General features: G+C 37.4%; 1 protein-coding gene across 1 annotated transcript in view; it reads left to right on the plus strand.

The window, feature by feature from the left end:
- Positions 1-16,479, plus strand: part of ankrd13c (ankyrin repeat domain 13C) — a 48,992-nt gene that overhangs the window by 15,312 nt on the left and 17,201 nt on the right. Inside the window, exons 2-6 of the mRNA XM_039767832.1 lie at positions 1,356-1,397; positions 1,874-1,978; positions 3,468-3,553; positions 10,328-10,373; positions 14,283-14,349. Of these exons, the coding sequence (XP_039623766.1) occupies positions 1,356-1,397; positions 1,874-1,978; positions 3,468-3,553; positions 10,328-10,373; positions 14,283-14,349 (346 nt within the window). The remainder of the gene's footprint in view (positions 1-1,355; positions 1,398-1,873; positions 1,979-3,467; positions 3,554-10,327; positions 10,374-14,282; positions 14,350-16,479) is intronic.

Raw genomic sequence — 16,479 nt, forward strand, 5'->3', positions numbered from 1 at the left:
TGGATTGCTCTTACCATGGCTTTTGAGCTTATGTCCCAGCAAGTTGGAATCTGCCTTCCAGTCCTTTCCACAAGTAGAATCACTTTACATAGCACACTACACTGGTACATTCCCATTGGATTCAGGTGCAAGGGTGCGGGAATCCCTGATTGTGCTCATATGTATGCTCCATAGCAAACCCATCCTAGCTTATGGATGCCCCATTTGTCACCCTTGTCCTTAAGCAGGGCACACGTGTAGCTTCTAGGTTCTTCTGGCCTATTCCCCCTACTGGGGCCCTTCTTGGATATTATTTGGAACTTATTCTCTTTTAAGATTAGGGTTCAATTCTTTAAGTTTATAATGCAATGAGAAATTAAGCAAAATGACACTTTTTATTAGCTAACTGAGTACATCACAATTTGCAAGCTTGAAAGGAAGCTCAGGCACCTTTTCAAGGCAAGAACCCGAAGAAGGGGCCAGAATGTCCTCAAATGCTTGCATGCTGTAATCTGTTCAGTTAGCCAATAAATGGCTAACACGGTACAACACCCTACTACTCAAGTTTTTTATTTAAGTTTAGGTATAGTAATTTAAGTTTAGGCCTGATGTTCAATAACTTTAAGTTTTTGTTTGGTTTTTTTTTTGGACAGTGATTCTTCTTTCCTGACATTATTAAATTACGGGTTTGTTTTGATCAGCTTCAAGAGTACTTATTGTCATAGGAGGCCCTGGCTAGTTAGGTATGTTTAGTTGTGGGCAAAGGCCGTCCCTTGGAACTCGGTCTGTAGATATTCCCCTTGTCCCCTCTCAGGTGAGTGATGGCATTCTCCATCCTGTATTTACTTTCGCCTCTGACTTTTCTCCACTCAGCCCTTTTTTAACTTTTCATATCTTTCTAAGGACAAGTTATTGTAATTTGGGATGTTGGCCTTTCTGTTGTTCTGAAAATTGCATCCTTTTTGTTGCCAAACATATGACCCATACCACAAGAGGGTAGAATGCTGCCATAGATCCTCTTTTTTTTTTAATTTATGTTTTCTGTCAGTCCATATACTGGCAGCAGCTGCTACAGTAAGTGTGCTTCATGCCATTTATAGGTTGATGTGTATTCTTAAGAACTAAAATGGGTATTTTCATGCAGTTTTCTAAAAATGTGCATGATCATTGATCATTGCGTTGGGTTTCTTTGATAAATATCACACATGATGAAGGCTACACTGCAGAAATGTTGCATCTCTAAACTTTTGTATTTTTTTAATGTGGGAATTAAATGTATCTTTTTTCCTATTACTGTATTACGTTTTTGCTTATCATAAATAGTTATAATTTCATCCTCCTGAACCTAATGTTTTTTTTTCACTTTTCATCTTTAGGTAACACACCTTTACACCTTGCTGTAATGCTGGGACACAAAGGTAAATGTATTCTTTATACACTTTATGCACCCCAAGGTGCAGATTTTCATATACTTTATGTAATGTGTAATCTGTGCCTGTGCAATTTCTTTTAATAAAGTGCGCTGGGGCACAGGAGAGGGGTACATGTGCACAGTAGCATAGCAGAGTGGCTCCCGAGGTTAATAAGGAAATCAGCTGACTATGCATTCATGTACAGATGTTCATGGTTCAGTTGATTGCCTCATTAGCACCCCGGGGGTCTGTAATCAGTTATATATTTAATCTGTTTTCAGTAGCTTTGAGTGACTGCTATGTAAGGTGCTATCCAATTGCATAGCTCTCTAGATCAGTTTGAATGACATTAAAGCTGAATTTGCAGTTAATACTGTATTTCGTATGGTAGTTCAGTTGTTCTGTGCCCTACTTCATTTCTTACAATTCATTCTTTAAAAACTAACAGAGCTGTAAACATTTTTTGTATTTCTTTTCTACAGAATGTGCCCATTTACTCCTCGCCCATAATGCCCCTGTAAAGGTGAAAAATGCTCAGGGATGGAGTCCTCTTGCTGAAGCTATAAGCTATGGAGATCGACAAATGAGTATGAAAACATTTTTTTTTATACACCTATATCTACTCTATATGTATAAAATCATAAGCCTTAAAGTGCAATGATTTTATGTGACGTTTTTATGTCAAGCTTTAATTCTGGCTTATTTTAAAACCTATATATGTTTGGTATCATTCTTTTCAGAATTTATCGAACTTTAATGTGATATTGTTAGATTTTCAGATTCTTTTTTGTTTTTAAATTATAAACTAAAAATATGAAGAACTCATGTCCCACTAGACGAGACTTTGTACCAAGAGAATTAACCACGCCCGGGACCGGAAATAAAAGGCAAAGAGTAGGATAGCTGCTGTATAGGCTTTTAAATGTTCGAAGTGGCGCGAAAGATGCAGCAAGAAGAGCTAAAAAAAAAAAAATTGTATTTGTTTCCCATTGTATAACCATTTAAGAGGGGGTTTCGGAAGGAACAACCGCATCTCCTTGGGATGCGTTCAGCCCCCCTCTTCACAACATGAGCAGTAGAGACATGAAGTTGCTGGTGCGTAGCGTAGGCCGGGGTGGCGAGCAAAGCGAGCGGGGGGCGAACCCCCTAGTAGATACTATAATAATGTAATAATGCTTTTGAAAAATACTTTAAAGTCTGTCCCCACTGCACCAAGGATCAGGAGCACATTAAAATGTACTCTAAACAGTTACCTTCTATAAGAGTGGATTAGTCTTACCATATGAAAAAAATTCAAAAGATGTGGTCTTCCTACTGAAGATGCCATTTTTTGTTATTACATTGTTTATACAGGCACATATAAACAGCTTACATACATATAACTACTGAACTCTGTCTGAGGCTTTCTGTTTACACAACACTGTAATTTCATACATACATTCAAGCACAATGTGTGCTGTCAGTTCATGATCCTTACTTTTGAGACCTTCTGAAAATGAGGGGACTATGTATATACATTTCTATCATTTCTAAATGGCTTGTATGTTATTTTTGTTAACCCCCTTGAAGTTATTGTTTTTATGACAATTCAGCTCAAAAGATGACCTGTCACAATTCTACTGTTCTTTTGCAAACTACTACATGTATTACTCTTTTTTTCCTCTTGAAACTTCCATATCAATTAGGAACAATTCGAGTCTCCTTATAAACACAAGATTTTAGCTAAGCATTAAATATTTAGAAGATTAAGTATTTTTATGAATAGTGTCTCTATAATATTCTGTTAACCAGAATGTTTATATAATCTTTGTTTATATTTATCTTTGTTTTATGTTTGCAATCCCTTCTTTTAATTTTTTTCTGTTACCTTGTTGATGCTTTCATATATTTTGTTACCAACAATTACCTCTAATAATGTATTTAATTTCTGACCTGATACCAGTCTTTTCTTGGTTTCTCCATGCTCCTTTGTGTTTTGAACGAGGGCACTTCTTAATATTTTGAATAAATCATGTTAATGTTTATTTTAATATAAAACAAAAATAATCTATTATACTAACATTTTTTTTCTTTTAGTCACTGCACTTTTGCGAAAGCTTAAACAGCAGTCAAGAGAAAGTGTTGAGGATAAAAGACCACGATTACTTAAAGCTCTGAAAGAGGTATTTTAATACATTTAATACGTTTTTTTTCACACTCAGGATAATTTTGGTGTTTTTTTATTAAGTCAAATTTATTTCTTCACAAACATGCACTATATGTTTATGCCACACAAAATTCTGTTATTAACTTTTATAAAAATATTTTGCCTGCACTATATTTTGCAATGGTTGCTGTTGGGCATGGAGGAGAATTTTAAAAGCTTACTAAACATGTTCATCTGTCAAGACAAGACTGTTGTCGAGTATTGATCCACATCTTGTGATTACACACACATCATAAAAGAGTTTATACATATCGTTTTTGAACAGAGAAACACCAATATTATGAGATTAGAGATTTTAGAAGAAGACCAGCTACAGTGGGGGGAAATAAGTGGGAGCCAGAACTCTGGCTGGGTTGTAGGGGATCAAATATGTATTTCTCTCAATGACTTGCAAAAATCAATTTTGTAACTTTTATGTAATGTGTTTTTTTCTGGATTTTTGTTTGATATTCTGTCCATTAAAATGAAACTACAATAAATATAAATAAATATGTACGACAGCTCAGCACTTAGTCTTCCTGCATTACAACCTTTCAACCCCCAGTGGGGTAGTTTCCTCCTGAAATATCAAATTAAAGTAACGTTCTCATGGTATGTGGTTAATTTTATAGAAAGTGCTTAACTTTAGAACATAATTTTATGTGGCGTATCAATTTTTTAACTATGTTTGCAAAGAAATCATTTCTAATTGAGAAATACAGAACTTATCCTTTAAGGTTTTTTATTTTAACATGTTTACAGAAGAAAACATTACATTTGTTTTCTAGGCTGCATTCAATAACAGACAAAAATAAAACACAGAGGCCAACAGGTTAAAAGTTGCGCAAAAGTTCGAAAACATGTACATCATTTGAACAAAAACAAAACTACTTTGTTAGCTGCTTCTAGCAATTGGTCAGTGAGTTTTTATCTAAAACCCTCGACACAATGCAAATGGAACACTCTACTATCGTTGAATTTTTATTATCACAGTATTCCTTATTAAAATGCTACATGGCACTAGGAGGATAGGCATTTCTGGGGAAATTTGTGTTAGTCTTTAAAGCAGCCATCCTCCCTGATTTACTGATGCAAAGTTCTGCATGTAAAGGGTGTCTGTAATCAGGATAGATCATTTTCGTTTTTTTTTTTCTCAATATTGCTCTTTCCAACACACACTTACCAAATCATCTATGTTAGTTCCAATAATTTTGACTGCACGCTGGTCCTTTTTTAAATTTTGATTTGTCAGACTACTTATCCAGGCAACGAAACTGAAAGTGATAACAGAATCGATCAAACTGCAATAAAAGGACAATATGAAGTCCTTGTCCACTTTAAACAGTCTTAAGTTTATGAAGCAAAAATAACTGCTGATTGCATGTAGAACAGATATTTTGTGTTAATATTCTAATTTAGATTATTGCAAATGTGAGTTCCTAGGTATGTGTATTCAGTCACTATTGCTACCTCCTCCCCAAGAACAAGTGGTGAACATACAGATTTCTGCCACTTAAAGAAATATTTGACTTTACTCTTTTTGACATTCAGAGTAAGACTACATCCACAGCGCTATGTTTTTGTTTAAAAAAAAAACAGACAGTTGTTTTTTGCCTTTCATCAATACTACGCCATTGTTTTTAACCCTTGAAAACAGAGACTTTTGAAATTTGAGATGTCTTTACTTCTAAACACGCCAGCTCAGTGTTTAAAATTTTGGATGTGTGAAAATGTTGAGCTTTGAAAATACGGACTCTAGTTGCACAATGAATGGTTTGTGCTTATTATGTGGTCCTTTCCTGATTGGTCACCCTTCACAGAAGAAAGTCCTATTTCAACATGGTGAACATAGATGAGTTGCTTTCCATGGCACTGTTTTTGTTTCTTACCTCATGCATCTAAATTGCATTTTGTAAAGTTTGAATGCTGAATACATGCGCAAAAGGAAAGTAATTTACCTGCCACTACAGTTTTAGGGTAAATCCCGTGGCTGGTGGCATAACCAATCCTTCAAGAAGGACAATTCCTCTTCCTGTTTCTGCCAATATGCACGCCGGTGGCAAATGGTTACGTCATAAGCTTTTTCGGTCGTTTTAGTGTGGACAGAGATACAAAGTGAAAATACAGGTGTGGATGGAGATTGTTTTTATATTAAAAAAAAAAAAACTTTATACACCACCTTTTATTAATGTATAGGGAAATCCCACCACCTATCTGCTTACCAGAAGCTGATTTCCTGTTTTGCCATTCACGTACAAATCTTATCTATTTCGATATTTGCGTCCGAGTTGGTGTTCTTAAACCAAGTCTCTGCAAAGCACATTAAACAGCTTTCATGGTACTCATGGAGATATCACGCAGATACCCTTAGCTCATCCAAATTATTCCACACGGACTGCAAGTTTTTCATACTGATTGTTGGCATGGCTCGTTTAAAATTTGTCCTCACTTTCGGTGTTTCAGAGGTTTTAATTCATCTAGGATGGTAGCAGTACATGGCACATTACTGGTAGCAGGTCTCATTGGACGTAGCATGTCCCTGCTGAAGATGAACAGCTCTGGCCACCCACCTGGGGTTTGCCCTGCAGATAGAACATAAGTTTACCGTTGAATTCCATAGACAGTAATAATCAAAATTAGAAAACTTTTACAAATATTTTCTTAGAATTTTATTAAAAAAACATTGACAGACTGACTGAGTGATAATAGAAACAAAGAAAACAATTAAAAAAACTATAACAGGCGCAAAACACAGGAAAATGCACAAAGAGGTTGGCTACAATACAGCAACTAGAGGTATCGCCAGAAAAGGCAGTATCTTGTGTGTGATTATGGTCTCATAGTACTTTTCAAAAAAAAAAAAAAATAGTGAAAGGATAGAAAACAAGAATGTAATAAATAATATGATTAAACATGTAGTACAGAATACAATACAATGTGCAGTTCAGACATGTCTCAATATTTACTAAACATGGCAATAGTTGGTAGCATCTGGATAATCACCACATTGAGTCCACTATTTAGGGTGCATTTTATAACGTAACGTTTGTAGGAAGAAAACGGGCACCTCGGCCAAAACAGATTCATTCATTACCAGAGAGAGAGGCCAGCATGACAATGCTGATGGATTGGCTGACGGAACAAAAAAAATAACTTTGTGTCTGGCTGGTATCAAATAATGGAAGGACCAGCGATAATCAGGAGTCGGGTGCAATTCCATCCCCCGTACCCTAGGTGGCAGTGATCCTCACATGGGAACTCAGCTGGGACACCTGCAGGGGTACTTGGAGTCCAGAAATGCAGCCCTGTCAGGGTCCCCACGTGCCAGTAGAGGGTGCTATCAGGGGATGACCTCCCTACTTTCTTTATGGTGCAGAAGACCTGGCGTAGCGCCAGAAGCATTCCTGGGTCCAGCATAAAAGGGAGCCTGCTACCTTACGTGAGTCAGAGCCCGGAGGCAGTGGGCAAAACTTGGCAGTGGTAGAGAGAAGGAAGAATTGTTTGATTAAATTGTGACTTATTATTTAATTGTGACAGATTTTTGGAGAGAGGAAGTGCCTAGTGAATAAATATCCTTTAGTTCAGGGGTGTCGAACTCCAGTCCTGGAGGGCCGCAGTGGCTAAAGGTTTTCATTCTAACTATCTTCTTAATTAGTGACCAGTTTCTGATGCTAATTAACTTTAGCCTTAGCTTTAATTAGCTTGACTCGGGCTCCTTAGTTGTTTTTTTTTTTCCTTAATTAGCAGCCAGACAGTAATGAGACATAAAACAAGCAGGACATGACCAGCTCACCTGTACCCATCAAACAGAATCTGAAAATAAAGATGAAGGTCTCCGTAAGGTTGATCCCTCAGGTTACCAAAACATTTTAGGAGTTCTTAGAAAAAAACAGAATATCAACAGTTTTGGAAATGTCTGCTGTGGCAAAAAGAGAGCAGCAACAAGCCATGGAATTGAATAACGGGTTTAATTGACAGCAAGAATCAGCTTCTCATTAAGGCACTGGTTGGAGTTTGAAGCCCCATTTTAGCTGCTCATCTGTTGGCTTGTTTCATGTCTCATTTCTGTTTGGCTGTTATTTAATGAAGAAAAGAATCAACTCAGAAGTCTTAATCTTTAAAAACAGGGCTATTAAAATACAGGGGAAAAGAGTTAAATTAGCACTGAAAACTGGACACTGATTAGAAAAACTGTTAGAAAGAAAACCTGCACCCACTGCGGCCCTCCAGGCCTGGAGTTTGACACCTGTGCTTTAGTTGATTCATATATCATGTGCTGTATTAGTGTCTGTGGTTTGAGGTTCTCTGGTGCCCCCTTTTGGTCACACATTATCAATAAACATCTTCACCTATCCACCAAATCATAGACTTTCTTGCATCTTATACAGAATTTTTTCCCAGTCCGGGTCAGTTTGTTGGAATGGTCTGTAACATTATTGCTCCCTCTGTTCATGTAAGAATTTTAGCCTTTACTGTGTCTGTTGAAGTACACAATGATTTAGTCTTGGTGATCATTTAATTACTATGGAGTCATTAACACATTAAATGACTTGATTAGTATTATTTGGCTGTACAGTCATGCACCAGTAGTGGTTAGATGTGGGGGAAGATTTGACTGTCTTATGTAATTCTACCTTTCAGAATCAACATGGAGAAGAGTTCACTGTCTACTTTACCAACTTGTTTTCTGCCTGTTGAACTTTTCAATTTTCATTTGCAGATGAAGTTACCCAAGCCTAGATCTTTTAAGTTTCAGGGCAAGCTTAAAGGAGGTAGCAATTTACTCAATAGACAGACATCAAACTATAGGCCTTCACACTGCTTCTAGTCAGAGAGCATATCCAGTTTAATGCTTACAGTTATTGAATCTCATTGCTGCTTAGGGTGCCATTAGCAGGTAGGTGTGACTGACTGGACAATTTCTGCACAACTTCTCTCCAGGACTCCAAATCTCATAATAAACAGCAAAAGTAACAAAGTGTTACTATATTTTGGTAGCCAATTAACATGGAGCACACCAGATTAAAATACAATCTCAGCTCATTGCTTTTCACTTTATCACGGCGTGGCACACAGAATATCCAACAGACATTATTTTTGGGTCCAGACTTTCAATCTCTCCTCTATTTTCACAGTTCAAAACACTCACTTCACTTCTGTTTGTACACGTTGTTTCCATTGTATTTCTGGTTGCATGTTCAATGTCCGCTAACACTTGCAGGCACAAGAGCTCTCACTCTTACAACTAGCAATTCGCTATGATAAATTACAACCGTTTTTTGTCATAACAAGTTGTTTAGTGCAGTGACTGAGTTGGAAGCAGCTAATGGTAATAGGTGTACATTGTGACAGTCTACAGGTAGCAGTGATTTTATAAGAGTATGTAAATGAAGGCTGTGAATGAAATGAAAAAATAATAACAATAAACAGAAGAGGAATTCAATTACTAATATATGATTAAGGGGAAGTGCCTTTAAAACTGAAGCCAGTAAGCACTTCTTTACTCAAGAACTTGTGGGATTCTGGAACAAACTACCAAGACATGCATTTGAAGTAGAAACATTGACAACCTTTAGGAAAAATCTGGGTGAGATATTGGGACAACTTAGCTGTTAGCTAAACAAACAAGCTTGACACAGTGAATGGTCTCCCCTCCTTTGTCAGATTTCTTATGTATTCTAAAATGGTTCAACATGTAGTAATATAATACAATATAGCATATATTACATATAATACAATATAGCATAATTTGCAGTGCAGACATGTGTAATATTAAACACTCATGGCAATAACGGGTCGCGTCTGTTTAATTACTGCATTGATTCAAGTACTTATAGTGTAGCATTATAAATAAAAAGCATCTGCTTAGTCGTTCCACCACATCATAACCTCTCATGTATCTAGCATATAAAGTTTTGAAGGTCCAAGTTAGTTTGTTGGAGAAGTCTGTAACATAGTTGCTCATCCATTTATGTATGGATTTTGGCCATGAATGTATTCAACTTGGGCGGCATGTGGAGCAGTGGTAGTGCTGCTGCGTCACATTTAGGAGACCCAGGTTCACTTCCCGGGTCTTCCCTGCGTGGAGTTTGCATGTTCTCCTCGTGCTTGTGCAAGTTTCCTCAAGGTACCAAGACATGCAGGTTAGGTGCATTAGCGATTCTAAATTGTCTCTAATGTGTGCTTGGTGTGTGGGTGAGTGTGTGCCCTGCAGTGGGCTGGAACCCTGCCCGGGGGTTTGTTTCCTGCCTTGCGCCCTGTGTTGGCTTGGATTGGCTCCCCGTGACCCTGTAGTAAGGATATAGTGGGTTGTATGATGGATGGATGTATTCAACTAATTTTTCTATTAACTGTAAATTTTATTTGTCCCTGAATGTTACCTGATGTGACCTCCGCAGACATCAAGGCTGTGCTGTATTGAATTTCTGAAATCCTTGTTGTTTAATGTACTTCATATTTGGAAGCAGACTGGTTAAATAGCCCATTAGTAGCATTCATTACATCAGTAGCATGAAAAGCTTTAAATTTGCTCTGTCCAGTCTCTCTCAAAACAGTCCTCATTCTTTTTAGTGGCTCTCTAGACAACACAGCAGTTCATTTAAGGTGATAGATACTGTCATAATATTTGAAGATTAAATAATTGCCTGTTTTTCAGTAATATTAGTATTTTCTCTGATAACACATTAAAAAATAGTATTATTTAGTTGCAAAAATGTGAAATTCTGAATGTTTATTTTATCTTTTTTTAAAGCTCGGAAACTTTTATTTAGAGCTTCACTGGGATTTTCAAAGTTGGGGTAAGTCTATAAATACTTTTTTTAAATAAAAAAGAACTGAAATATATTAACATATGCATTTTTGAGTAGCTACAGAGTTATTAATTATGTTGTCTATGTCAGTGTTTAACACAAACAACTCCAGCTAGGGGAAAGGTTTCTACTCGCACTGCTGACACTTTGATCCATTAAATTACTTAATATAATTTGCCACAGCTAAGCAATTTTGGTAGATTTTTCTTGCCATTGATTGCTGAGCTTCAGATTATTTAATTACTAGACATTAAGCCCGTTACAATAACGAGCGCTAGAACAGTAGTGCATAAACATTAGTAGGAACGGTCTATATTAAATGGTAAGGGACCTTGTATGTGGCTGTAATATGCGTCACTGTATTGTGTGCCTTTAATTTTCCCTCTCAGTAATACTGGTTTGTATTTCCGTAAATTGCCTGTAATTTTTCTCTGACAGTAATACAGTGGAACCTCGGTTCACGACCATAATTTGTTACAAAATTCTGGTCGAAACCCGATTTGGTCGTGAACTGAAATAATTTCCCCCATAGGATTGTATATAAATACAATTAATCCGTTCCAGACCGTACAAACTGTATGTAAATATATATGTTTTTAAGTTTTTAAGCACAAATATAGTTAACTATACCATAGAATGCACAGCGTAATAGTAAACTAAATGTAAAAACATTGAATAACACTGAGAAAACCTTGAACAACAGAGAAAACTAACACTGCAAGAGTTTGCGCTATAGCGCTACGAACCACTTTTTTTTTTAATGAGTTTTAAGGACAGGGAAAAAAAACGAACATTTCAAAAATCTGTAATTTAATAAACAACCAATAAAAGTAACATTGCAACAATGCACGCACGCACGTGCTTGTGTGTGTGTGTGTGTCTCTCTCACTCGCCTGTCTGTGTGTGTCTGTCTCATGCGCCTGTGTGTGTATGTGTGTCTCTCTCACGCGCCTGTGTGTGTGTTTGTCTCTCTCGCGTGCGTCTGTGTGTGTGTCTCTCGCGTGCCTGTGTGTGTGTCTCTCTCTCTCTCTCTCGCGGCCTGTGTGTGTGTCTCTCTCTCTCTCTCTCTCTCTCTCTCTCTCTCTCTCTCTCTCTGCACAGGGGAAGACTGAACACGTGCGACCCCGCGCAAGTGCACTTCATCAGAAGACACACACACACGGTCACCTGGACGCACACAGGGGTTTTATTAAAGAGGAGGATGATGTGTATTACATACTCGAAGCATTGAGGTTTTGGGCAAAACAAAGTATTGCTGCAGCTGCAAAGATATGTAGCCCAAACTCTGTACATTTTTTTTTAAAGCCACTGTAATTGCCTTTTTTTTTTGTTTTTAACTTAATTTGTGAGTTTTGACTGGGAATTATCAAAGAGATAGCAGGGGCACATTTAATGATTCATCAGCATCACAATGAATGATGCATGTCACATTGTAAGTAAAGGGATTGTTGGGCATTCTCCAGTATGTTATTTATATACAAGGGGTGTTCAGTTATAAACTGGAATTTTCATGCTCTGTTCATATAAATAGTGCAAGGTAGACCTGACTCATTGGACAAACACACGCATATATGAATTTGTCATTAGTAGTGCTAACTACTCTTTCCCCACTTCCTGTCAGTTGTAATCAACATGTCGGAGCAGGAGGTACATAGTAGTGTTGCGCAGCACATTATTATTCAATTTTTGACAAATAAAGGAGTCATCTCAGATTTATTCGAGACTTAAAAAACAGTTTGGGGATGAATGTTTCTCTCTCAGTCTAGAGCACGGGCGTCAAACTTTATTAAAATTACACTGCTCCATAAATTAAACATTAATAAAAGTGGTGCATGGCACTTGGTAGAAGATGTTGAGGATAATCAACAATGCAGAATGCAGTACATTCTGTACTGTCAAAGTCTTGAATTCTTTTGCTGTTCTAAGAAATTTGTCTTTTGTTTAATGACCACTCTAATTTTTGTGCTTTAGGCAGGTGTGTCATAATGTGAAGCCTGTTAAAGGAAGAAACCATCTTTACGTGGTTTTAAATGTGAAACGGGGTTCCTACTGTGTTTCCCCGAAAATAAGACCTACTCCGAAAATAAGCCCTAGCATAATTTTGAGGCTGCTCTTAAAGATAAGCCCTAGTCAAGATCGTCAGCTAAAAAGTAAGGCGCCTAAGGCCAGGTTTATACTTCACGCGATGCGACACATGTGCCCGAAACATCCGTTAAATTCTGAGGACACCTTGCCACAATATCTCTGAAAAGGGTGTTTAATGATTACATCCATCAATTTGGGGATGCACACATTCCAGCAGCATCGGTGTGAGACAGAAACAAAATCCCTGGACGAGGCATCAGGTGAACACAAGCACTCGCATACACTAGTGTCATTTTAGTGTCACCAAATCCCCAAACCTTCATGTCTTTGGATGGAAAACTGAGCACACTGTGGAAACCCACCAGGAAAAACATGCAAACTCCAGGCAGGGATCACAAGAGATGTGACTTCCTGCGAGACAGCAGTGCTACCGATGTGCCACCGTGCCACCCCGTATGTATAACTATTAGCAGTATTCATTATTTAAACAAAGTTTAACGATTTATCTGTAAATGTAACATACATATTTTTAATGCATTTCATCATGAAAGTGATATCAAATATAAATCTAAGAATTATAAATTTACAAAGAGCTGGAATATTATAAATTTAATGTGTTCTGTGTGGCGATCCTGCTTGCCACTGCTGTCAGGTCAGGAGGAAGCCCCAGAAGCCCATAGCAATTTAACAACTGGGTTGGTTTTAAGATGATGTTTACGATGGTCTGCTTTAATGATAAAGTAAACTACGAGGTTAAAGCCGAAATTTCCACTTTAATCACAAAATAGACATTTTTACTATATCCTTATTTTTTTTTTCTCTTTGGCTCAAATACGCCGCCATACATTCTAAAGGTATTGTAGAGGTGCAAAAAAAAATTAAAAAGACAGCACAGAAGACGGTTTATGAGACTTTTAAAATGTATTGTGTCATTACTTTGGGGAATATGCGACACTTGAATATCAAAGCACCACGAATGCATCTGTATGTCAGCATTTTGCTTGACCACTTCGAACCATTCATCAAACATCGAAGCACACACATCAACCCTGGAGGATCCTAAAAGCGGCTGATGTACCAAGAAATTCAGGCTGGAATTCAGGGTTTAAATGTGGAGAGTTATGACGATATTCCAGAAGAAGATATATATTGTTGTACGTGAATAAATATAACATATCCCCCAAAAATAAGCCCTAGTGCATCTTTTGGAGCAAAAATTAATATAAGACCCTGTGTTATTTTCAGGGAAACATGGTAGTAGCTTCATATTTAAGGATTGCGTCTAAGGGTGCTTGTTTTGTGGACTTCGGACAAAAGATTGAATGAGTGTTTCTCAGAGTGCTTACTTGCTTAAATGTCTGTTAAACTCTTTGATACTTTTTCGAAAACTTTGTTCATATTTTTTCAAATTAGAGGAAAATACAAAGGCACCATTCAGTTAATAAGAGTAGATTATTGTTGACTTTTGTGCTAAATAATAGATGCTATTTTTAAGTTTATTTTGTTTCTATTTAGTTAAAGTGACCAAAATCTTTATTTACATGCAATTGTAATGGACATTATTTTGTACAGTACATATGAAGTGCTTTAAAAGTTTTCTGATGATACATATTTTTATTTAAAGTTGCTTGCAATTGTCTCATAGTTCCCAAACAGCTGTGTTTGTCTAACCATGGACATGTGAACCATACATATATCCTTATATTTTTAACTATTCATTATTGGTCCCCAGTCTATTTTGACTTCAATTTGTTGGATAAAAAAGATTCAGATATAGATCTTGATGTAGTTGTCTGCTATTTTCTATTTCAGTGCCTTTGCTTTCCAGAATCCTGCCTTCAGATGCTTGCAAAATATACAAACATGGTATTAACATAAGGTAAGATATTTAAAGTGCTTCAAAATATCAATATCAAGATGTTTGTTACTAGTCTTCATTGCGGTTTTTCACGTTTATTGTGGAACTTCATTGTGGCACTTTAGTGTGGAGTTTCTCGTTTATATCAAGACTCTGGATTATTATTTTTCAAACAATAAATAATGTGTCTTTTTTATTTTTCTTATGTACAAAGTTGGAGAGTAAGGTATCTAAATATTAATAACTGAGATAAGCAGTAGTTCATGCCTAAGTGCTCAATAGAGTTACTGCCATTTGCCTTGGGAGGTTAAGTACTGGCCTATTGGCCACTTGCCCTATTATTTTCAATCTCTTCAGTGGAAATGTGTCTTCCGCTGTACTGAACCTCTGTCAAGACTCCACTTACTAATTCCAGATCCTGAGTTATTTTCGGAGAGATTGATTTTCCATATGTTCTTCACATGTTTCTCATAATGGGATTACCAAAAAAAGAAGGCCTTAATAAACATGTGCTTCAGAGCAAGATTGTTTCTAATACAAACTCATGCAAAAATAGAAAGAATAGAATAGAAGCACTGATTAACACATTTGATTTTTAGATTTTATTGTGCACCCCATGGGATGTTTAGAATCTTTACGCATTTCCTCGTAAATTCCAGTTTTTTATTTGCTCTGGTTGTTTTGTTGTCTATACATTTAGGAGATTATGCATTGTGGACTTGGCCCGGACACAGACAGGCGGACATGTTGTTACTCAACCACCACACGTTTATTTACAATATTTTACAATTATTAGATGGTCACACAGACCCAGTCCCGTGCACAAACCCCAACAATCACTCAGTCCTGGCCACAAATGCCTCTCTTCGGGCCGCCTCCACACCTCCTCTGTGCTTCGTCCTGCCTCCTCCCGACTCCAGCGCTGAATGAATGGAGACGGCCCCTTTTATATAGTTTTCGGATGAGCACCAGGTGTTCCTGGCATTCCTCGCTTGGCCACGCCCTAGCGTGGCGGAAGTGCCGGCTGTCCGCCCGGCAGCTCCCCGGGTGTCTCCCAAAGTCTTCCCCCCCAGCACTTCCTGCTGTGGCGGAAGTGCTGGGGCAACAGGTCCCCAAGGCATTGGGGCACCTCCTGGCGGTGACCACGGGCCCCTACAGGGTAGGGCTTCCATGCCCTCAACCCGTGGCCCCCAGAGCAACCAGGAAGGCGGCCCCCACGTGATCCTCAAATAAACTCAAATAGGATTGTTTTACTGGTCTAGTTTCAAGTGCTTCTGTGGGCTGTCTGTCTCTGTCTAATGTTGTCCAGTAAATGAATGCTGACTTCAGGTCATGTTATTCCTTAAAGCCCAATGATCAGGAGGGATTCCGCTTCCTGGGAGTAGCAGAAGTATTGTCACTGCTCTTTGGAGGGCTCCTTCTGTGTTTCACCTAAAGTTGTCCCCCAGAGTATCTCGTGAGCAGAGCTTCTGCATAAGCGTGTCGGTGTTAATGAAATACAAAAACACAACAGTGTTATTGATCTCAATGTGTAATTTATTATTGTATACTTCTTGCAAAAGGGGTCTCTCATCAGATTAAATGCACAATTTACTCCCCTTCACAGGAGTGAGACTTAAAATTATGGATGCAGACCACATTGCTAGAAGTATACAAGAATAATTAAAATATGAATTCAATAAAGAAGCCGTGTACGTTATTTAGATTACATTACCTCAGTTTATAATGTATCTTTGCCTGATATCCTGCAGCTGTCAATTTTTCTTTTAAATGTTGATTAAAAATTAACTGACTAAATGGTAAAATTCCAAACATAAAACAAATATAACAGAAGGATCCAATGTCATCACTTTAAATTTTACAGAAGGATCCAACATCGTCATTTGTTAACGTCTTTCTACTGGATTTCATCATTTGAAAACATTTTTTGTTTTCACACTAAATACTTCTTTCAATCTGTGTCAATCAATTGCAAAGTGGCTCATACTCTCTCTCCCCAGAATGAGATTTAAATTAATGAAAAATTCTAAAAGTGCAATAAAATTAAAAAGTGGAGTTCCCTACATGATCTACTTAAGTGCAGTGATGAAAGAAAATGTGATTCACTACTTTCCTTCACTGTACTTAATACTTTTGAATGTTGGCAATTAT

Source organism: Polypterus senegalus, chromosome 10 (genome assembly GCF_016835505.1).
Source record: "Polypterus senegalus isolate Bchr_013 chromosome 10, ASM1683550v1, whole genome shotgun sequence".
NCBI lineage: Eukaryota > Metazoa > Chordata > Cladistia > Polypteriformes > Polypteridae > Polypterus > Polypterus senegalus.